The sequence below is a fragment of the Mustela nigripes genome, chromosome 3 (genome assembly GCF_022355385.1).
Source record: "Mustela nigripes isolate SB6536 chromosome 3, MUSNIG.SB6536, whole genome shotgun sequence".
In the NCBI taxonomy this organism is placed as follows: Eukaryota; Metazoa; Chordata; class Mammalia; order Carnivora; family Mustelidae; genus Mustela; species Mustela nigripes.
The window spans coordinates 159,234,029-159,258,030 of record NC_081559.1 but is presented as its reverse complement, the minus strand read 5'-3'; the positions used below and the strand labels follow the sequence as shown (position 1 = coordinate 159,258,030).

General features: G+C 42.8%; 1 protein-coding gene across 2 annotated transcripts; it reads right to left on the bottom strand.

Moving 5' to 3' along the window:
- Positions 1–305: 305 nt before the first annotated feature.
- ERICH5 (glutamate rich 5) lies at positions 306–24,002 on the bottom strand. Of its 2 annotated transcripts, none has more exons than XM_059394918.1 (3): positions 23,109–23,538; positions 4,483–5,514; positions 306–2,911 (listed from the first exon to the last, which is right to left on the bottom strand). In XM_059394918.1, exons 1-3 carry the CDS (start codon positions 23,320–23,322, stop codon positions 2,799–2,801), a joined length of 1,359 nt encoding a protein of 452 aa, XP_059250901.1. In that variant the 5' UTR covers positions 23,323–23,538; the 3' UTR covers positions 306–2,798. The 2 variants fall into 2 exon arrangements, with proteins under 2 accessions (XP_059250901.1, XP_059250902.1); XM_059394919.1 differs by lacking the exon at positions 23,109–23,538 and adding an exon at positions 23,568–24,002 and having other exon boundaries at positions 307–2,911.

Here is a 24,002-nt window from a genome sequence, read left to right as displayed (position 1 = left end):
AAGGGAGGGAGAACTTCACTGCCCATTTTATACCTTTCTGTATTGAGTTCTACTACAGGCACTTATTACTTTATTTAAAAAACTAAATATTTAGATGACATGTTTCAATTCTAGAATATTCACATATTATGGAACATTTTAATTTGAATAAAAAATACTAATATCATCTAAAAGAACAGTTTCTAAAAATGTCTAGTAGCCACATTAAAGGCCAAAGTATAAAAAGTGCCAGAAATGTATATAAATTTAGATACAAAAGCTAAGAATAAATTATTTTAGTAATTAATGGAAATTGATAATAGAATTATTAATTTTAATTTATTATTAATGGAAATTAATAAGTGGGAATTAATGGGAACTAGTAAGATTAATAAACAATTAGAAAACTTATAACTCTATAATAATGCCTTTGAGACAAAATTCGTTCAAGAACTAGTTCTGAGCAGGTCTCTTTAACACATGCTACCAATAAAAAAAAAACCTACACAACAGAGAATGGACCTTCATGTCTATTAAGTAAACGAAGCCTACTATTTAAGTGCTTCACACAAAGAAGAATTCCACCTTTTAAGGAGATCATTCATAGTTACACTAAGTGCTATCATTTCTCCTTACTAGATATCTGTTTAAAAATACCTTTTGGTCAGGGAAAACCCCCTTGGATTACAAAAGGCAGCTTGAAAGATGTTATATCTGTTCTGATTTATTTCATTTCCTGGCCACGACATAGTGCCATTTTCAGAACTACACTGAATACACAGCTTGTTACTGAGCTTAGCAGCCCCCATGAAAATGTCAGTGTTACACAAACTGATCTGTAAAATCTACTCTTTTTTAATGAATTCAATGTAAATGGGAGCCCTTGGTATTCATTATTCATTTACTGATTTGACAAATATTTATTAAGCACCTTTCGTGTTCCACTGAAGGGGCTAAATGCCTGCATTAAAGATAGATAAAAAGTTCCAAGACTGCAGCAGCAGTTCCAAATCACAACCCAGCAACTCAGCAGAAAAGAGGATGTCACCTACTCAAGTACTTTCTCTTGCTGTCTACTTCTACTCTTTAAAGTCACAAACATAAACTAATATTAAAATCAGAATAAAGATGATAATTCTTCCCTGTAGCCTATATTCTTGAAATTACTTACAGATCATCTTAGTAGTCATTTTAATATCAAAGCTAAAGTAAAAGAGTCTAGTTAATTCATTTGAACAGTTATCGTAAAAAATAGATATTTGCAAATAAGAAAAGACACCAAGTGTTTCTAAAATATAATTCTATCCTGATATTAATGAACACAAGGCACTCAAGGGTAGACAAGATTGCTATCATCGTTACCATTCACCTATAATCTTTTACCAAAATCCCTTGGAAATTTTGGAAGAATTCTTAAAAAGTAACTTTCGATTTTAACATTAATGAAATATTTTAACATTAATGAAATATTATAGATGGTTTTTTATTTATTTTTTCAAAGACTTTATTTGCTTATTTGGGATAGAGAGAGCACAAGTCAGGGGAGAGAGGGAGACTGAGAAGTAGGCTCCCTGCTGAGCAGGGAGCTAGAGGCGGGCCTTGATCCTGGGATGGAGCCAAAGGTTGAGATGCTCAACTGACTGAGCCACCCAGGCGCCCCACTATAAATGGTTTTTAAATTCTAATTGCTTAGCTCCTTTCTACCTCTAATGCCTAACATTAAATCACAGTAATCTAAAACCAAACAAAAATAATAGTACCCAAGGAATAAACTTCACATAGGCAACTAAACTAGGTGTTTTGCTTGTTTTTAGAAAGTGCACACACAGGCTGTGCAGGAGTGGGGGGGAGGGGCAGAGAGGGAGAGAGAGAATCTTAAGCAGACTCTAAGCTCAGCACAGAGCCCCGTGCAGGGCTGGATTTCACAATCCTGAGATCATGACCTGAGCCAAAATCAAGAGAAGGATGCTTAACCGACTGGACCCATCCCGGTGCCCCTCTAATCTAGGCTTGAATTCTTATTGTTTGTTGCTTCTGAAATACAATTAAAAGTCCATTTATTTAAAATACCTTTAATGTCAGTCGAAAGGAGAACACCAATTAAAATCCTTCACGTAAGTGCAAAATTCAAAATGGCACATGGAAAATGTGTAGCCTTTCGGTGTCGAAATACCTGATCTTACAATAGCACCAGAGATGCCTTCCTTTGATGAGGATTTTGTTAACACATTGAACACACCATGATAAATGAGAGCCGGCTGCAGTAGACAGACTTCAAGTGAGACGTAACTAGAGGGACACACTTTCCAAGGTTCCTCCCAGCTTTAAATTCTGCCACAGGAAAGCAACACTAGGTAGAGTTTGCCCTGACACTGTGTTCTTTCTCATCCCATTGTAATTATAACCGTGTAACCTTATCATCAGGAGCTCCCTAATTTGTGCTAACCCCTTTCTCCAACCCCCTACAACTAAGGCTTATACCTTCTTTTTAGAGTCTCATTTTCTAAACAGAATAAACCTATTACCATAATGAAGAAAACACCCTCACCCTCCAGTAATTGTACACCCTACTTGTCACAGGCAATGGCTGCTGCAGTCTTGAATGTATTACTGTTCTAAGTGCCTAAGACAACTGTGTACGGCTTAGAAGTTTTATGGAAAAACCTAATCAAGAACACGATAACCACACTCTTTGTATAAAATACGTACACATGAAAAGATAAGATAAAAGATAAGATCTATACCCACACACTTCAGTCCATTTTTTTTCTCTGTTATAACACAACTGTGTCCGTTCATCCTTCTACGATCACGCCAATCTATGTGGCTGCGGCAAGACCCACGGCTTCCCCTGTTTCTTCTTCTTTTGTTCCAGGCCCTTCACTTCCTTTCTCGTTCTCGGCCTCTGTTTCAACCTTTTCTCCTGTCTCACCTGGAAAAGTAACCAAAGGAGATAGTAAGAGATGCTCATTTGTCATTAACAATAAAGTTCCTGACAGCTGGTTTCCAATGGGGCAGCTTCTGTTCTCTAGGTCTAATTAGTAAGTTTCTCTGGTGGGGTCAAGAGAGGCAATTGCCTTGATTCTCTCAGATCCTCTGAATGGCCAATGTCACTTGACATCTCCTACCTTGGCATCCCCCTATATAAAATGAGACTGCAGAATTACCCAAGAAGTGAGAGCAGAACATAATATAAATAAAAAGTTCCATTTATATTTAAATGAAAAGGTGGTCTAGGCATGCCCATAAACCTATTTTGTTGGGCCATGATGGTGTTTAAAGAAAATAATCATTAATTGCAAACAGTTGAAAGTCTGAAAAATAAATAAATAAAAGTCTGGACATTGTAGATACAAATTTGTCTCCCTAAGAAGTCAGCATGGGCAACATTGGCCCCCATGCTCATGGACAGAGCCAAGAGGCAGCTGCTCTTTTAACATGTTGGTGCACCTGTTCACTATCATGCCCACAGCTCCCCAAGATACAACACATGGCCCTCACTTGACTCACTGTCGTTCTCCTAGGCCTGAATGACCCAAGTTTGCTAACTCTAGTCAGACAAATACATGTTTTTACTTGCTCCTCTCTTGTTATACCTGGAGTACTTTTATACACCTTCATTAAAGCGCTTACCTCAATAGACTGTGGTAATTTATTTAAATTCTGCCTTCTTCCCACCAGACTGTGAGCCCCTGGAGAACAGGGCCTATCCCTCACCCCTGCAGCCCCCGCACTTGGCATATGACTGGGACTCCAAAACTGCTGCTGTGGTCGTAAATGAGTTAAGAAGCAGATGAATGAATGCTTTCTTTCCTCAGTTACCCAGCAGTATGCAGCTAAAACTCACTAAAATGTAGATCATGGCCTAGAAGACATTTTTTAAAAAATTATGACTGTAATAAAGGTCAAGTACATTTTAAAAACACATATGCCAAGAGATGATGCATTGTCCCTAGTCTTCTCATAGGGACAAGAAGCCAGCGGGAGAACAGCAGCAGACTGACAGTGATTTACTTTTTCCTAAGGATAAATTGGCAAAGATGAAAACTGCCCTGTTCTATCCATTCGTTGGCATTCTTTCATTAGGTGAGTTCCCCACTAACCACCTATTCATCTCTACTTCGGATCTTCATCCCATACATGGGCCCAGTGAAAAGTAAACTTGGAAAAATTCAGAGTAAGAGAGAGAGCATGAGAGGGGAGAGGGTCAGAGGGAGAAGCAGACTCCTTCGGAGGTAGGAGCCCAATGCGGGACTGAGCTGAAGGCAGTGGCTTAACCAACTGAGCCACCCAGGTGCCCCGCTTTAGAAAATTTTTGCTGGATTGCTTCCCAGCCATTTGGCTAAGACCAAGTGTAGAAAATTTCTGCTGGAGAGCCAAAAGCCTATTTTCCAGGTATGGAAGCCTTTTTGGTCTGGGTCAAATGAAGTCCAACCACCCAAAACAGCAATCCCCAGTGATGATCTCTCATGCAACACATCTAAACAACCATCATAAATTTACCTTCAATGTGTTGGTCCTCTTCATTAGTGTGCATTTGCTTGACCATTTCCACATTTGCTCCTATTTCTAGAATTCCCACTGGATGCTCCATGCTTCCAACTATCATTCCTTCAAGTTGACTCTGCTCCATGTTTCTGGGACCTTCAGGAGTTTTATGGAGCAACTCACTGTTTACAGCTTTTCCCACAAACTGACTTCCTTCCAACACTTCCGGTGTTTCATTCTCTCTGGGATTGGTTTCTAGAGGTTGGGACTGTTCATCTTTTCCCAACATTTCTTGAAGTTGCTGCTCTCCAGCTGTTCCCACAAACTGACTTCCTTCCGATATTTCTGGTGTTCCATTCTCTCTGGGAATGGTTTCTAGAGGTTGGGACTGCTCATCTTTCCCCAACGTTTCTTGAAGTTGCTGCTCTCCAGCTGTTTCCAAAAACTGACTTCCTTCCAGTACTTCTGGAGATTCCTTCTCCTTGGGAACTGTTTCTGGGAGTTGGGTCTGTTCACCTTTGCCCATTGCTTCTTGAGGTTGTGGCTCTCTGGCTGCTTCCAGAGGAGGGATTTTATCAGATGTTCCTAGAAGTTTCATCTGTCTGGCAGTTTGTGGATTCTCAGTACCCTCCACTGCTCCTGGAGAGCTCCTCTCTCCTGTGGCCCTCAAAGGCTTGGTGTACTTGAGGTCTGTTCCTCCAGATTCGGTCTCAGCATTTCCTTGTAAAGGCTGAGCCTCTGCCACTGCTCCCATGTCTTTCTTCTTTCCTCCCATACCCAGAGTATCATCTTTGCCACCTGGCTGGGGTGGCCCCGACTCCTCGGGTCTGTCTAGAGGCTGAGCCTCTTCTGTGGATGCTGGTGGATCCACAGCACTGTTTGCCAGGGGCCATTCATGGACAGGTTTAACTCCGTTAGCTGTAGACACTGCTGAAATCTTGAGCTTCTCGAAGGGGGCTGGACTTTCCTTTTCCACCTTGCCAAAAAGAGTGGATTCTTTTCCCAGTGTCCGTGGTTTTGGTTGGGCAAAGCAGGACTCACTTTCTTCTGTGATTGAAAAAAATACACATTTAAAGTTGTTTTTTGATCATTCATTTGAAAGAGAAAAAGAAAAAATCAAATTGTTGATTTGTTTCTATCCTGAGAAAGAATATCACCATCAAGAAATAATGGACATCGGGGGCACCTGGGTGGCTCAGTGGATTAAGCCTCTGCCTTTGGCTCAGGTCATGATCTCAGGGTCCTGGGATCAAGTCCTGCATCGGGCTCTCTGCTCAGCAGGGAGCCTGCTTTCTCCTCTCTCTCTCTGCCTGCCTCTGACTGCTTGTGATCTCTCTCTGTTAAATAAATAAATAAAATCTTTAAAAAAAAAAAAAAAAGAAAGAAAGAATGGACATCATTGGGGAAGGTATGTGCTATAGTGAGTGCTGTGAGGTGTGTAAACCTGGCAATTCACAGACCTGTACCTCTGGGGCTAATAATATATTATATGTTAATGTAAAAATTAAAAAAAAATAGATGTAGGGGTGCCTAGGTGGTTCAGTCGGTTAAGCGTCTGACTTGGGTTCAGCTTGGGTCAGAGTCTCAGGGTTGTGGAATCAAGCCCTGCATCGGGCTCCAGGCTTAGCACAGAGTCTGCTTGAGATTCTCTGCCTCTTCCTCTGCCCCACGCCCCTCTTTCAAATCAATAAAATCTTTTTTTTTTATTTGACAGAGAGAGAGATCACAAGTAGGCAGAGAGGCAGGCAGAGAGAGAAAGGGAAGCAGGCTCCCTGCTGAGCAGAGAGCCCGATGCAGGGCTCGATCCCAGGACCCTGAGATCATGACCTGAGCCAAAGGCAGAGGCTTAACCCAGGCGTCCCAATCAATAAAATTTTAAAAAGAGTAGATTTAACATTCAAGAAAGTCCTGTGTACAACTGAACAAAGAAAGGCCATACCATGACCCTAACACTCCCTAAGTCAAACTTCTTTACTGTCTTCAGCTCAAACACCTTATCTGAAGCGTTAAGGTCCTCCAAAACCACGGTGTTTTCATGTTTGCTCCTCAGACATCTTCTCATAGTTTCTGTCCCATTTTCTAAGTAAGCATATTTCACTTTTTTTTCTCCTGTCCTTTCTGCTTCTTGCTCTTTCTCCTCCTTAGCCCTGATAGAAGATTTCGAGTGTGGTTTTGGGCTGCTAGAGAGGTCTTCCTTTTTCCTGAAGAAGAATGGCCCTCAGTGAAAGGAAAGGGTCCCATGACTGAGACGCTCCACTAGGTGAAGACCAAGACATCTGGGAAGGGAAAGTACAGGGATAGCTCAGCCTGGGTTTCATTTCATTTTGGAGGAGGAGCAGAAATCATGAAAGAGTTGGGAACCATGCATTTTAATTCTGGCCCTTCCACCAGTTGTGTGACCTTGAAGACTTAGCTCCTAAGTATCTCATCCATAAAATGACAGTGACTCTCTCTCACTACTTGTCTCCAAGCTGCATGAGGCATCACATTAAGCACTGAACGTGAACATGCCCTAAACAGTTTAAGACAAGCAACTTGGCAACATAATTCTACTCTATGACCCAGGAATCCTCTTTCTGGAAATTTATCCTAAAAACAAAAATGTCAGAAAAAAAAATACATGTCAGGAAAAAGCTTTAAATATATCATCTCAGTATTCCTTATAAGAGCAAGAGGTGGCAAACAAAAGTCAAATAATTTGGGGGAAAGATACATATTCTGCTGGATGGAATATTCTTTTTTTTTTTTTAAAGATTTTATTTATTTATTTGACAGAGAGAGATCACAAGTAGGCAGAAAGGCAGGCAGAGAGAGAGAGAGAGAGAGGAGGAAGCAGGCTTCCCGCTGAGCAAAGAGCCCGATGCGGGACTCGATCCCAGGACCCTGAGATCATGACTTGAGCCGAAGGCAGTGGCCTAACCCACTGAGCCACCCAGGCGCCCTGGATGGAATATTCTTATTCCATGAAAAAAATAGGATTATGAAGACCATATGCTAATGTAAGAACATAATTATGATAGAAGTTAAAATATCAGCACGCACAGTGGGGTTAATCAAATGAAATGGCGCATATAAAGTGTGTATTAGCACACGGTCTGCTGTGCCCCTAAGTGCTCAGTAAGTTAGCTATCAATTTTATCACAGTATGATTACAGCATTGTTAATCACTGGAAGGGAAAGAGGGGGTAAGAGAAAGACAATCACAAACAGAGGGTGAAAATAACTGGGAGGAAATAAACAAACATGTTAAAATGGGCCTCTAGGTAATATATTTCTATTTTTTTCCCCTGAAAATTGTTTTTCTTTTCATTATTTTTAATCTTTTTTCCCTAAGTTACTCCCCACCCCAGTTATATATGTGTACATACATCTCATTACCTAATGTAAGATGCATGGCTAATATTTGGATCTCCTGGGGCATCTGGGTGGCCGGCCCAGTCATTAAGTGTATGCCTTTGGCTCAGGTCATGATCCCAGGGTGGTGGGATCGAGCCCCACTTTGGGCTCCCTGCTCGGAGGGAAGCCTACTTCTTCCTCTCCCACTCCCCCTGCTTGTGTTCCCTCTCTAGCTGTGTCTCTCTCTGTCAAATAAATGAATAAAATCTTAAAAAAAAGAAAAAAAAACCTCGGATCTCTTCTCACTTCCCTAGGGGCAAGTATCTTAATTCATTTAGCTGTTTTGGGGGGATGTTTTTCTTCTATATCTCTAAGCAAATTGTTACTTCATAATCTCTCAGTTTGGGCATTTCTGTTCAGTCCCACCATAGAAAATAAAGATTTGGGCTCCTTCTTCTCCCACTTCTGTCACCCCTACCCTCTCCCTTTACACATTCACATTTCCTTTCAATTCAGCCATTGTATATAAGCAATCATTGAAAATGAGAATTATTTGTTATTTGGGTAATATCCAGGTACATGTCCATAGAACAAGTATGTCTGCTAGGAGGAACTGAGCCAAACAGTAAGCTATTACTTTGCATAAATTAGTTTTCATTTCTCCCTGAGTTAATAATGTCATAGTTCTTCCCTTCCTTCATTTGTGTATTATCATTAATTCAACTCATTGCCAATCGTTTCTCTTTTTATTTATTTTAAAGATTTTATTTATTTATTTGAGAGAGAGTGAGTGAGAGAGAAAGTGCACAAGAGGGTTGGGTCAGAGGGAGAAACAGACGCCCTGCTGAGCAGGGAGCCCAACGTGGGGCTCGATCCCAGGACCCTGAGATCTTGACTTGAGTTCAAGGCAGACACTTGAGTTCAAGGCAGACACGTAACTGACTGAGCTTCCCAGGTGCTCCTGTTTCTCCTTTTAATACATTTGTTCACATCCAATCATTTCCCATCTTGCCTCTGGGACTGGGCTTGAAGCCCCAGGTGGAAAGTAATGTAAACCGAGGCTTGGAGCAACAGAGTTTGGGAAGGACTGGGGGCGATTCTGGGCCCTGGCAGTGGGTGCCCCTGGGAGTCAGATGTCAGAACAGAGAGAAGGGCTATCCTTTGGCTCTCCCTCAGGTCTCAGCATGAATGAAGCTTTCAAATGAATAGCCCTTTAGACCACTTAACAAAAGGGATTTCTCAGGCTTATAAAGAAATTTCATTATGACAAGACGATTCATTAAGATCTCACAAGGGATGTTCTGGAGATGGCTGCCTTAGGGAATTAACAGGGAAATGTGTTAATATACTAATCACAGATGTCTGCCAAATTATATTTGCCGGTAAAATAGTTATTACAGTGATTAGTACTGTCAGTTATAGGAGACAGACGATTTCCATGCAGCTGGGCCTGCTGTGGGTGCATTCCAGAGGCATCAATCTTCTAGAGCAGAAAGCCGTGGGGGATGTCACAACACACCCCAAACGAAGTCACTCAGTTGTATATTTTGAAAGACATATTATGCCATCAGACCGAGCCAAGTTTTTCTCCAAAATCAAAAGCTTTGTGAAAAGTTCTCTATCCACAGAGAATGTCACAAGTCCAAGCGATCTATCAATTTGTGCCACATAACTAGAACATCTATGCACGTGATCACCGTATCAGTTTTCATTCTTAGGTATTTTCCTAATCTTACAGATAAGCTTGAAGTAGGCAAATGTCCTCAACACAGAACATTTTTATAATATAGTCTGAAAACAGCCAACCAAACTGGGAAATGTTACAGAAGAATGCCACTGTATTTTCCTACAGTAACCCAAAGGAGATAAAACATCTTTAAAATGACCACCAATGGGGTGCCTGGGTGGCTCAGTGGGTTAAAGCCTCTGCCTTCAGCTCAGGTCATGATCCCGGGGTCCTGGGATCAAGCCCCATGTCGAGCTCTCTGCTCAGCGGGGAGCCTGCTTCCCTTCCTCAATCTCTGCCTACTTGTGATCTCTGTCTGTCAAATAAATAAATAAAATTTTTAAAAAATAAATAATAAATAAAATGACCATGAAGTATTAACTATAGAGAATAAATGGATGATTACTGGAGGGGATGCGGCGGGTGGGGGGTGTTAAACAGGTAATGGGTACTGAGGAGGGCACCAGTAGGGATGAGCACTGAGTGCTGTTTGTAAGTATCACAGTTACTGTTTGTAAGAATCACTGAATTCCACAACTTAAACTAATATTGCAGTGTATATTAACTAGCTGGAATTTAAATAAAAACTTAGAGGAAAAAAGAAATAAAATGAACACCAAAAAAGAGAGAGAGAGAGAATGTTCTAAGTATAGTGACACATTCATTTTATATTTATATCGATTAATTGCATTCTGCTTGAATTTTGAAATGAATGTATTTTGGAAGTCATGGTTCTTAATGAACAGCCCAAAAGTTCTTTCTCTTATGTGACAGAAGAAGGTAATCTGTTCTCAAGGAGAGGACAGAGATCATATGACCTTAAAAACAACACCCATAAGGTAGGGGGTCTGAGTCCTGATTCCTGTCCTCACTAGCCTGATGATGGCTCTTTGTGCCTCAGTTTCACCAGCTGTAAAGCGGGAACAGTATTAGCAGAGTTGCTGTGAGGATTCTGTGTGTCGCCTTGCATGTGGAAAGCACTAGCTCGTGACTGGCACTGCTGGGGGATAACACAGAGGGTGTCCTGCCGAGGGGCAAGGGAGAGCTGAACTCCAGCCTTTGTGCATCTGCAAAGGGGTGTCAGGAGTGGGGAGGGCATCTTTTTCCAATTTCACAAAGGTCCTTTATGGCCTCCTGGTGGCCTTGCCAATAAATTACAGCTAACTTAGCAACAGAAAGAATGAACTGCAACTTAAGGAGCTGGGATAAACATGCCCCTAAACACTGGAAAGTGAAGAAGGTACGACATCCTTTCTTCTAGCACGCAAACTTGGAAAGCAGTGAGATCTTTGGTCCACCCATAGGAGACATTCTCGGCCTAATCTGTATTATTATGTAATAAATACTGTGGAGGGACGCATTGTTTCCACATCCAAAGTTGTTTAAAGATGTATGTGTTGGGGTGCCTGGGTGGCTCAGTGGGTTAAAGCCTCTGCCTTCAGCTCAGGTCATGATCCCAGGGTCCTGGGATCGAGCCCCGCATTGGGCTCTCTGCTCGGCAGGGAGCCTGCTTCCCTTCCTCTCTCTCTGCCTGCCTCTCTGCCTGCTTGTGATCTCTGTCTGTCAAATAAATAAATAAAATAAAATAAAATAAAAAAAGATGTGTGTGTTTTCTGAACCCTACATTTTATCAAATCATACACTGCTCTGGGCCTAATCCTTTGGTGCTCATTATTTCTCTTGGTTCTGTTGTAAGCTGATCCGTGAACAAATTTATTGTGACAGCTGAACTAACAGAACCCTTATTGTAAGCACCGTTGTGATAGGCACACAAAGAAATGAAATACTAGGCAACATTACAGAAGGGATTAGAACGAGAGCTAACATACCTGAAATTCACATTATGATGGAAGCTTTTCAACTCAGTTCATTACCCTGATCAGACATGAAAAGTTTCTACCCAGCAAGGAGGAAAACTTGAGGTCAATATTTCCTATCCCATGGCTGTGACATATTAGACATCCCAAAGACCTCCAGGTTTTCTAAAGAATTGGTGAGAAAGGGGCACCCTGGTATTTTCCCTTGCTGCCACCATTTCTAGTTTCTTTACTTTGGACCTTTGGGAACCAAGACGCAGCAGGCATCAGCCCCCAGGCAAGAGTCTACTCATCTTCTCCTTTTCTTACTCTGCTTTGTCCTCAATTTCATCCCATCATTTATCCAACAAACATCTGTGGGCCCACCAGTGGTGCTGCTCTAGGTGTTTCTGCCCATTTCTCTCACCAAAGTGTCTACAAACACTGTCCCTGTGGGCTCATCCCCAACAGTGCATTCTGTCATGGGTAGATGTGAACAGGGCGCTCATTTTGAAGAGAGAGGAACTTATGCAAACCCCCACATAACTGAAGTATAAAACCATGACCAAAAAATCCTATAAGAGGGTAAATAAAGACTAGAGAAGCCATCCTTCTAACAGAACTCTCTAAGATGAGTTTTCACCATCCCAGAGTAAATTCGATCAAGTTTGAAGGTAAACCTGATGTTGAGGTTTAACTGTAGAGGAACAAGACCATGTCGTTGGGGAGACACTTCTGGAACACTCAAGGCAGAGATGCTGGGCCGGGGAGGGGAAAGGCTGATATTTAAGAGCTACAGGGCCAAGTAATGACAAATTGTCACCTCCTGCAGAAATCGTGTTCCAACTTCATTTCCTTTGGTTATTTTTCGACTCCTAGAAGAGACACTCTTATTTCAAAGAAGCTGTTGCACAAAACATCACTTTTGAAATGAGCAACAGAATTCACCACTGAGAAAGACATTTTTTTCATCGACTGATGCTCACTACTGGCACCTGGGGATCCAGCATTTGGGCAGAAATCTAGTCTTAAAATCAAAGGCATTTCAATGAATGAGGCAGAGGAGAGAGAAAGTGAAGATCATGTCTCTGACAAGCCCACACTGTGACACTTGACCAACCTCAACAGACCTCGCCCACCCTGCTTCTCCAGGAGGTACTACAGCGGCTCCTGTTCATTGAGGCACTTTGCCTTCAGCTTTTTTTTTTTTTTTTTAAAGATTTTTTTTGATTTGGGACACCTGGGTGGCTCAGTGGGTTAAGCCGCTGCCTTCGGCTCAGGTCATGATCCCAGGGTCCTGGGATCGAGTCCCGTATCGGGCTCTCTGCTCCCGGGAAGCCTGTTTCCCCCTCTCTCTCTGCCTGCCTCTCTGCCTACTTGTAATCTCTGTTAAATAAACAAAATAAAATCTTTAAAAAAAAGATTTTATTTATTTGACAGACACAGATCAAAAGTAGGCAGAACTGCTGGGGTCATGTCCCTCACTCCCCATGGGCATTGCTGCTCATCCTTAGACAGAGGGTCCGGGCTCCATCCTCATGCTTGCCTGTCATATAGTCAGCACTGGGGATCAGGTGAGTATGCTGATTTAGTGATGTCAAGGGCCCGGGCTGGTCTAAGTAAGCTCCACACCGGAGAGGGAGATTTTTCTCAAGCTTCCTTCATGTCACAGAACTGGCTGGGTTTGCTAAGCCCCCTCCTCAGGGAGGTCCAGGAAAAGGAGCCTTCTCATTTCTCCTCTGAACTTAAGGTTAATGGCATGTTCTATTCCACCCTGCGCTCCAAGGGCAGCGAGCAAGTGGCCACACCGGTGTGAGCTGGCTGTTCCCCTAGCTCAGCCACGGTGCCTGTGCTTGACTCAGGGGGGGTGCAGGGTATGAAGGCCTGTGGGCAGGAACAGGTGCCCGTGCCTGAGAAGCCGAGTATTCCCATGAGCAGTTAGCAAATTGGGGGCTGGGATCAAATATTAAATTTTACAGCAGAGCAGTCGTATTCACAATGGACGGGCGGGTAGTCAGTGCCCCCCTGAGGCCCTAGGACTAGAAGAGCAGTGGCAGACGGAGTAGGACCCCAGGACTTTCAGGTGACCACTGCTGTGACTCTCTCAGGTTGCAGACCCACGCTCTGTTCAGATGATTTTGCCTCCACAGTGAGGGAACAGTACAGATCGCACTGTGGGAAGTGAGGGATTTTATTTTCCAGAATGAAAAGCTACTTGTCTTCCCCTTACAGTCCTAAGCACCTGGGAGGCCAACATGGGGCTCTAGAACAGACATTTGAAAATTGAATTGAATGAGCTTCTTCATAAAGCAGGGCATAAGAAAAAGCTTTGATATAGGAAGAGGCAGTTTTTTTTTTTTTTAAGATTTTATTTATTTATTTGACAGAGAGATCACAAGTAGGCAGAGAGGCAGGCAGAGAGAGAGGAGGAAGCAGGCTCCCCGCTGAGCAGAGAGCCTGATGCGGGACTCGATCCCAGAACCCTGGGACCATGACCTGAGCTGAAGGCAGAGGCTTTAACCCACTGAGCCACCCAGGCGCCCCGGAAGAGGCAGTTTTGACCAAGAATCACGGCAATGATTAAGCTAGAAGATTTCAGTAAGACGAGAGTATAAAATAAATTCCTACACTTACCCTTTCCCAAGCTTCAGAGTCTTCAAACAGAGGATTAGAGAAGCTTAGGGAGGCAGTAATAAGTCACACTGAGAATGTGTACCCTTGAGATGATGTGATGATGTGGTGTGAAGGGCACTTTACTTCTGTCATCTTTCTCCCAGAGCCCACAACCCCAGGAGCATTGTAAAAAAAAAAAAAAACAAACAAACAAACAAAAAATAAAAAAACCAGCAGACAAAACCCAACTGAGGGATAGTCTAGAAAATACCTGACCAGTACTCAAAACTGTCCCCATATACCACTTTTATGATTTTTAATTTTTGTACCACTTGTGTTATTACTTAATATATATATATTAAGTAATATAAAAATATTACTTAATATTTTTAACAGTCCCTTTTCTTTTGCAAATTTACTAAAAAGAAAAAAAGTCAGAAAGCATTCCTTTTACTAAAAAGAAAAAATAGACTAGAGGAGCATTAGCTGGGGGAGACTGAGAAGATAAGGACAGATCAAACAGGGCAGTCTGCATAGTGTGTCATGTTTTCATCCTGCAGGGACCCTTTATAAAAACGTTTTAAAAACAAGCCTCTGAATAAAGCAGAAATGTCCTTTTCACTGAATGTAAGGACAAATATATTTTAGGCTTGAGGAAGTATTGTCCCCAAATGGGAAAATGCTGGTAAGAGGAATAGGCAATTAGCTCATAGACAAAAACAAAACAAAACTAAAAACACAATAACTTGGTTTGATGGTGCATCCAAAGAAGTAGATCCTGAAGACCTTCCTTTTAATGGAGAAGAGGCAGGTCAATCACTGAGAGAGAGGTTCACTCTGGGAAGCTGGAGGTGGGGGTGGGGGGGTTGGTGGGGGGAGTGATGAGTTGATGGGCAGGCTAGAGCTCAGGTCATAGGGAAGGCTTGTTGAAACATAGAGAAGTTTCAATCTTTGGCTCATGAGGTCAAGTTCATTTTATTCTAACTGATGTTAATTGGTGCTATTTTGATGCCCACTTTGAACTACACTGTCAGGGCTACAGAGTGTGCTGTTTGTAAATGAAATGTGACTTTTGGTGACCCTAAAGTAGATAGAGAGGGCAGGAATACCATTTTGCTGTCTATGGATGCTTTTTGATCTTCTATCTTGACTTTCCTATTTAAGGCACATTTGGACACTTCACTTTCGTAACCAGCCTTATATCATGTGCTCATCTCAAAGCAAGTGTTCAGAACCATACATACTCGAATGTTGAGGAGTGTTCAGCATGAATAAAGAACATGTTATCGAGTCTTGAGGTCTTTGTCTTATTGGAGAAGCCAGCCTAGAGGAGCAGCCAAAGGGACTGCTGAGTATGTAGTCTGAGAAAAGAGGGTCATCTTCCCTAAGATGTAGGACTCTAGCCCACCCAGTGACTGCAGCCCAGCCCAGTTATCCTGGGGACCCACAGCCCCTTGGGCCCTTCCATGGGGAAGAAAGTGATGTCAGTTGAACTTGCCCCTCTGACACAGGCTGACCTTTCTTTTCCTTGCCTATTTCCAACGACCATTCCTTGTTTCTGAGCATACAATCATCACCTGGCCTATTTTGTCCACCTTCATAAAGCAATTCCCATAGATATTTAGCTATTAAAAACAATGTGGGGCACCTGGGTGGCTCAGTCGGCCCGGCCCTTGATTTCAGCTCTGGTCATGATCTGCCGGTCCTGGGATGGAGCCCTGTGTGGGGCTCCTCGCTCAGCAGGGAGTCGGCTTGAGGATTTCTCTCCCTCTGCCCCTCCCCCTGGCTCATGCTTTCACTTTCTCTCTCTCTCAAATACATAATAAATCTTTTTTTTAAATGTGGGTTGGGGGCACCTGGGTGGCTCAATGGGTTAAAGCCTCTGCCTTCGGCTCGGGTCATGATCCCAGGGTCCTGGGATTGAGCCCCGAGTCAGGCTCTCTGCATAGTGGGGAGCCTGCCTCTCTGCCTACTTGTGATCTCTGTCTGTCAAATGAATAAATAAAATCTTAAAAAAAAAAATTAAAAAATAAATGTGGGTGGGTTTTTTCCTTCAGTCCTCACCCTTAAAGGGCAAATCTCTGATATCCTTGAATATGCACAAAAGAATGAACGCTAGAGCTACACAGCAACTCCCAGGGAGGGGATCAAGCAACATCAACAACAGCAACGTCTCTGGGAAAGTAAAGAGGTTTCTGAGGTTATTTTGATGCTTTCCAGACATTAACACTCACTTGGAGAGCTATAGTCTGGTATTTTGCTTTAAAAAAAAGTTACCTGGAACTGCATACCCTTAAACACACCAGGTGCTGAAGCCTGGCCAAGTTTGGTGCTCTTTATCAGTTTTGGTGAGCCCTGCAGGAACCCCCCACAAGTGGTAGGTTTTTGTTTTAAACCCGATGTTGTAAAACATTAACACAGAAGTGAAACTGTGCACATTAGCTGGGACGTGGGGCAACCTTACAGGTGCATGATTTAAAAGAACACAGTGAAGCTTTGTTTGGCTGTGTTGACTCTTGCCTGCCTGATGAGGAGACCCTCTCCACAACCCACTCTCATCCCAAGCCCACCGCAGCCAACGTTGCCTTCCAAGTTTCTGTTATTCCCTGGGTCCCGATTCCTACTCTCCCTCGGCTTTTCTATGTGGTACCTTCATGCCCTTGAATCCCCATCTCTGTCATCCAGCCATCCACCCATGCACCCACTGGACAGACAGGGATTGTGTTCTGCCTACAGGTCGGGCCATACAACAAGTTTGGCAGAAGAGGGGCTGGACCCCAGAGGGAACTGGACTGTGAGAAGAGCAGGGGCTCCCGAGTCACACGAACTGGGCTGCAGCCCCATCCCTTGCTAGCTCTGAGATCTCGGGCAAGTGATCTCTCCTCGCTAAACTGCAGTTTCCTAGCTGTTTTTGCTGATACTGATGTTTGCTTTAGAAGATTCTTGTGGGGATCAGAGTCTTAAATACCCGGAACCAAGTGGGAACTCCTACCTGTCTCCTGCCTTCCCCTCCAAGCCCATGTTTTTTTTGTTTTTGTTTTTTGGTTTTTTTTTTTTTTAAAGATTTTATTTATTTATCAGAGGGGGGGGGGAGAGAGCAAGCACAGACAGACAGAATGGCAGGCAGAGGCAGAGGGAGAAGCAGGCTCCCCGCTGAGCAAGGAGCCCGATGTGGGACTCGATCCCAGGACGCTGGGATCATGACCTGAGCCGAAGGCAGCTGCTTAACCAACTGAGCCACCCAGGCGTCCCCAAGCCCATGTTTTGATGTGGCTGCACTAATCTCGAAAATCCTTCAATTTTATTAAAAAAAAACAAAAACTTACTGTATCGTTGATGAGAGAGTAAACTGGTACAAGTCTTAAGGAAGGCATTTACGCAGTTATCCATGAAAATCATAACGGCACATACCCTTTGACTTAGTAATGCCACTTTGGGAAATGGCTCCACAGCTACTCTTGCACGCATTCAAAATGATGTATATATAAAGGAATTCACTACAGCCTTGTTTGCAACAGGAAAAGATTGGAAACAAACCAAATATCCATCAGTAGGGGACTGGCCAAACAAATCACACAATAGATTGTTAAGCAAGGGTAAAAAAGGAGAAAGACACTCTCTATGTATCAATATAGAAAGATCTCCACTTTGTTTGGTGAAAAAAACACAAGGTGAAAAATAGTGGGGATGATACATTTTATAGGGACACCTGGATGGCTCAATTGGTTAAGTGTCTGCCTTTGGCTCAGGTCATGAATGATCCCAAGGTCCTGAGATCAAGTTCCACATCTGGCTCCTTGCTCAGTGGGAAACCTGCTTCTCCCTCTGCCTGCTACTCGCCCTGCTTGCACTCTCTCTCATTTGCTCTGTCTCTGACAAATAAATAAATAAAATCTTTTAAATTTACATTGTATATTGTAGATGGGAGTGGGAAATGATATTTGCAATGTATAAACAAATTTTGGAAGAGTATCCAAAAAACCTCCACTCAATAAAAGTATTTACCCATGGGCATCATTGGAACTAAGCAGATGGTGGGAATAGGGCAGGAGGTATACTTTTCAAAGCATGCATTTTTCAAATGTTTTCCAATTTTTGAGCCACGTATGTGGTTCTTATATTCCATTTTAATTAGCTGTATATAATAACCACCCAACCACAAAGACCTGCCAAGCTCTGTGCCAGGCTCTAGAAGGGACACAAAGACATACTAGACTTGGTCTAGACTTCCAGAATTTTTTTTTCTTAAAGATTTTATTTATTTACTTGACAGAGACAGAGATCACAAATAGGCAGAGAGGCAGACAGAGAGAGGGGGAAGCAGGCTCCCTGCTGAGCAGAGAGCCTGATGTGGGGCTTGATCCCAGGACCCTGAGATCATGACCTGAGCTGAAGGCAGAGGCTTTAGCCCACTGAGCCACCAGACTTTTTTAAAGCCACCCAAATAAAAAAGATTTTATCTATTTATTTGACAGAGAGATACACAGTGAGAGAGGGAACATAAGCAGGGGGAGTAGGAGAGGAAGAAGAAGACTCCCCACCAAGCAGGGAGTCCGATGCAGGGCTCGATCCCAGGACCCTGGGATTATGACCTGAGCCAAAGGCAGACGCCCAACAACTGAGCCACCCAGGCGCCCTGACTTCCAGCATTATAAAGGAATAAATCCCATTTTTATATATAATATCTGCAGCCAAGCCGATTAAAATGAGTTATAATGTTGATGATATTTAGACTTCAATTACAAAGAAAAAACGTTTGTCTACTTAGGACTGAAATATCACTGTGTGAAAATATTGGCTGAAGGTATCTCCACAGTACAAAGAACAATTCACATAACAGTGTGAAATTCAAGCCTCGTTCAATTGCCTTGGTAACACGGACTCCAAGCAGCTAGTGGAGAGTTGAGGGTAGAATAAACAAATGATTATAGCTAGCAGTGGAAATGTACCTATTAACCTAGCAGTGAAACTGTCAATAATGACCATCTATTTACTTCGTCCGTGCTGGTGCTGAAGCTGGAAGATTTCAGGAAGAAGTCTGCCAGAAATAGTTGGCATTTATATTAGGGAAGAGCAGGCAAGGATCACACATGGACATAGGAGGCTGGCAGCACAGGGGGACGCTTCAGGTACGAAAACCTAGAGACTTGTGAGTCCGTTAAAGTCCGTAAAGTCAACAAAACCTTTGTGTTCAATTCCACCGGACCCTCGGGGTGCTGAAAAGAAATTTTGAACAGAATATGGCTCCCAAATTTAGACTTGATTCCACAAATACAAGAAAGTCCACTCAATCTGTATAATCGTCCTTTTGGAAAGAAAAGCCTCTTTCCTCCTAGATTTTAGGGCATTCAGTAAAAACCTATGTGTGACTAGCATATACAGGCCCTGTTCAACACTTTGAAAGCACTGACTACCCACCTGTGTCCTGGTCCCCCACGTCTCTTTCCATAGTCAGTCACCTTCAGAGGTGAGGGAAAGAAGCTTGGTGGGATTCCATGTCTGATGGGTCCAAGCAAACACAGCCATGTGATCAGTGGAAGGGCTTTTTCTCTTTAGCCTAACAGCTACCTAACCAAACAGCTGCTATCTGACTTACATTTAAGCCCAGAAAATAAGTACCTTCATATTTTGATGGTACAGGAAAAATCCTGTAGAGTCATAATTGATCTCAGAGGTAATCTAGCCCAAACCACTATTTAATGATTATTTTGCTTGTAAGCTAATATTATGTCATGTATGACAGTTCTTAAGCTACTTAACAGAAAATTCAGAATTTGTCAGTGCAAATCCAGTCTACAGGCTAGTTCTCATATTTTAACATCAACCCATGTGGGTTTAAGGTTGATATTGTGAATTTATTTATTTTTTTTAAAGATTTATTTATTTATTTATTTGACAGAGAGAAATCACAAGTAGATGGAGAGGCAGGCAGAGAGAGAGAGAGAGGGAAGCAGAGAGCCCGATGTGGGACTCGATCCCAGGACCCTGAGATCATGACCTGAGCCAAAGGCAGCGGCTTAACCCACTGAGCCACCCAGGCGCCCCGATATTGTGAATTTAAAGAATGTCTGGTAGGATATGAGGATTATCTGTATCCCTGTGGGAGGGACCAGAAGTTTCTCTACATCTATGTACTCTGCTCAAAATAGCTCTAGGGTTAAATAAATGTCTTCCAAATATTCCTAGTTTATATTTGGAAGTAAATACAAAGTTCATATTTTACTGACTCATTTGGGATAAAGAAATACTTATTAAAATATGTTCATTATATATTAATATAGAACAAATGTATTTATTACATATATCACAACTGTATCATATTTATTACTATAGATCTTATCTAGGGATTTTGATAAAACTATAATTATATTATTAAACTTATTAAATTATTATATTATACTTAATTAGATTTCTTTTGTTGTTTGGAAAGTGGATGACATACAAGTCTAATGGGGATCCAGAGTGATCTGAGGCAAAAACAGATTTAAATCTAGTTATCAAAAAATGATTTAAGGAGAAACAGGTCAAGCTCTGGAAGCAGAGGACTTGAATTCAAAGCCCAGCTCTGACTCTGAAGAGTAAATAATTGTCCAAGGTCACAGGGCTCCTTATCTTTGAAATGGAGATAACCATACTTACAGTATTGTCATAAAGATTAAGTGAAGTAATTAATTCAACAACTATGTGCCAAGTATTGTTAGGCACCAGGGGTACACTTAATAAAGGTACTTACAGAACATTTAATAAACTTGGATTTTTATTTTAATCTAAAACTCATACACACAGACTTAGGATTGGATTTAGGATTTAAAGAAGTTTTAAGCTGCACAAATAGGAATGAATTATTTATTGAGCCTCCAAGATCATGGAGTTGAAATGCTGATGAACATACAATAGTATCCAATTACAAGAGAGTATTGTGTGATTGGGGATCAGAAGCAAAATACACCTGTTGACTGATTCAATATGTGCATTGAGCAATTTATGCAGTGGATTAATTTTCTATACGCTTAACCTGGTTGTTGGGCATTTTAACATTTCTTTCAGAACAACATCCAGGAAAACTTAGAACAATAAGGAAAGCATGAATAAAAAATGAAAGGGTGTGACTTATATTGATGGTTATTAATACTGGTGATAAAATGTTTTTTTTTTAAACAAAGTTATTCATTATGTTTTGAAAGGATTAAAAACTCATTCCCCTTATTAGATACTTATGCCCTTCCCTAAGAGTAACATTCCCCAGAGTCATGTTTTTATCAGTTAAAAAATATCTGTAATGGGGGGGTGGTGTCTGGGTGGTTCAGGTGGCTGAGCTCCCTCTTGAATTCAGCTCAGGTCATGATCTCAGGGTCCTGGAATCAAACCCAGCCTCCACACTCAGCATGGAGTTTGCTTATCCCTCTTTCCCTGCTCCTTCACATGTGTGCATGCACTTTCTCTCTTCAGTAAATAAAAAAACTTTAAGAAGTAAAAAATAAAATCTACAATGATGATACAGTGCTCAGCTTTAAGAAAAAAAGATTTATTTATATATTTTTTAAACATTTATTTATTTATTTATTTGAGAGAGATTGAGAAAGCATGATCAAGCAGGAAGAGGGGCAGAGGGAGAGAGAATCCTGAAGCAGACTCTGCACTGGGCGCAGAGGCCCACTCCAGGGATCACAGGACCCTGAGATCATGACCTGAGTGGAAATCAAGAGTCTGTGGCTTAACCAACTGCGCCACTCAGGCACCCCCATTTATTTATGGGGGGGGGGCATGAGACAGCGTGCACATGCAAGGGGAAGGAGCAGAGGGTGAGCCTCTTCAAGCCCACTCCTGCTGAGTGTGGAGCCTGAGGCATGGCTCAGGATGGGACTCCATCTCACATCCCATGAGACCACGACCTGAGTCAAAACCAAGAGCCAGAGGCTTAACCCACTGAGCCATCCAAGTGCCCCTAGTGTTCTGCTTCTTAAATCAGTATGCTACTCCTGGGATATCTGGGGCCACAGAAGGGGATAAGAGAAACCAAAATATGGTCTACCTTCTTGAAGCATCAATTTTCCTCAGTTTTTCATATTGAAAACAACAAGGATTTGTCATGGAACAGAATGCAAAATCTACCCGGTTTCATAAAATAAAGTGAAATATCAAAGAAATTGTTCCTTGTTCTAGCCTCTTTAAAATTTTTTAAAATTTATTATTATTATTATTATTATTATTATTTTGCACTGACCTCTTGAGAGCATGTTTGAGGTATGAGGCTTTCGTTTCTTTAAAAGAAAGGTTAGCATGGACGTTGAGGAGGGTATGTGCTTTGGTGAGTGCTATGAAGTGTGTAAACCTGGCGATTCACAGACCTGTACCCCTGGGGATAAAAATATATGTTTATAAAAAATAAAAAATTAAAAAAAAAAGAAAGGTTAGCGAGTATTGTACATTAGGAATGGATTTTTCCATCACTTCACATCGTTGTCAATGACAAAGGGTTTGGAATCACTTTTATATATATGGTTTTAATGACTTTGCCTATTTCCAAACTTTTTATTGCTTTTAGAAATACATTTATCATACACCATGAAAACAACTGCAACACAACAAACATACTTCTGACTAGGACACGGCGTCTGAACTTTGAAACAGCATTCACGAGAATCCTGTGCTCTCTACTTACAGAATCAGAGGGGAAGGCGTTTCTGTTATTGGAATAACACAAGGTGCTAAAAGAAGACCTCTGAAAAGGAATTAACTGGAATATAAAATTTCCCCTAGCGTTAGCCTTGAGTATGACTCCAAAATAACTTGAAGGAATTTGCCTACCCTTCGAAACTTTGTCTAAAAATGTTAGCCATTCAAAATCTTAGAAGTGCACATAAAACCCAGTCACTCTCTAGTTAATTAATCTGCTCTTACTCTTTTCATAGCACTTCTCACTGTCAGAAACTTAATCATTTAACTTGTTTATTGCCTGTCTCTTTGACCCCTAACACCCCTCCTCCAAGAAGGTCTCTTATATCTCCAGCATCTAGCCAGACACCTGGCTATGACATAATAGACGTCCAAAATACACTTGTTGAATTTAGGTGATGACCACTTTTTATCCCATGGATATTCGTCAGGAAATACTGAAGCCAAGGATAGGGGAAGGTGTATCTGACCTCTTTAATAGAGCAAGAACCTACTTGATGGAGTGAACGTCCGTCCACCTGTACCATCTTTGATGCTGAAAGGCTGACGAGAGGGCAAGGTCTCAAAAGAAAAATGGGTACCACGTCTCTCCTCACGACCAGACGAATAGTTACCAGTTCCCAGTGAGTTTGCAGCTTTATATAATCTGAAAGTTCGTACTTTGGGGAGATAAAAGAGCACCTCTTTTAAGGGTCGGAAAACACTCATCTGTTTAAGGGAAGCCGCCGCCAACCGCGGTAGGGATTGAACGCCACCTCCCCGGTCGCCGGCGGGTAGGGCGACCCCGGGCCCAGCCCTCGGCCTCCCGGGTCGGGCAGCGTGCGCGGCGGGGCGCACGGGGACCTCCACACCGCGGGTCCAGCGGCTTTCCCGAGGGAGTCGGGACCCCCGGGGGAGCAAGCCAACTCGAATCCCGAGGACCGGGCGGCGTTGGGGCCGGGTCCCCTGCTCACCTCTGCGGAGCCCGCTGCTGTCGCCGGCCGTGTTGAGGGCGCTGCTGGAGCAGCCCATCGCGGGCAGAAGGGCGGCCCTGTGGACCAGCGCAGCCACCTGTCCCGACCCCGTGCGGGCGTCGGCCCGGAGCTCGGATCCCGTGCAGAACGCACCCGTGGCGCAGCGCTCCTGCAACTCAGCCCGCCCGGCACCGGCGGGTGCGCAGCGCAAGCGCACGGCGGCGCGTCGCGGTGGCGGTGCGCACCTGGAGAGGGGAGGGTGCGCGGCAGAGGTGGAGGGGGTGGAGGAGGTGGTCCGGGAGGCGGGAGCGAAAAAGCTGGAGAGGACAAGGACAGGGAGCCAGGTGGGCAGAAGGTGGGGAGTGCAGTCGAGGAGGAGAGGGAAAAGGCTTCAGAAGCAGGGATAGGGATGGTGTCCCTAACGGCGAGGGCGAA

Excerpts from the sequence above, each read along its gene's own strand:
- ERICH5 (XM_059394918.1), bottom strand. The coding sequence starts at position 23,322 with ATGAGTGTTTTCCGACCCTTAAAAGAGGTGCTCTTTTATCTCCCCAAA. Across the intron at positions 5,515-23,108 it reads ACGGACGTTCACTCCATCAA|AAGAAAGTGAGTCCTGCTTT; the intron begins GTAGGTTCTTGC and ends TTTCAATCACAG. Across the intron at positions 2,912-4,482 it reads AGAGGACCAACACATTGAAG|GTGAGACAGGAGAAAAGGTT; the intron begins GTAAATTTATGA and ends TTACTTTTCCAG.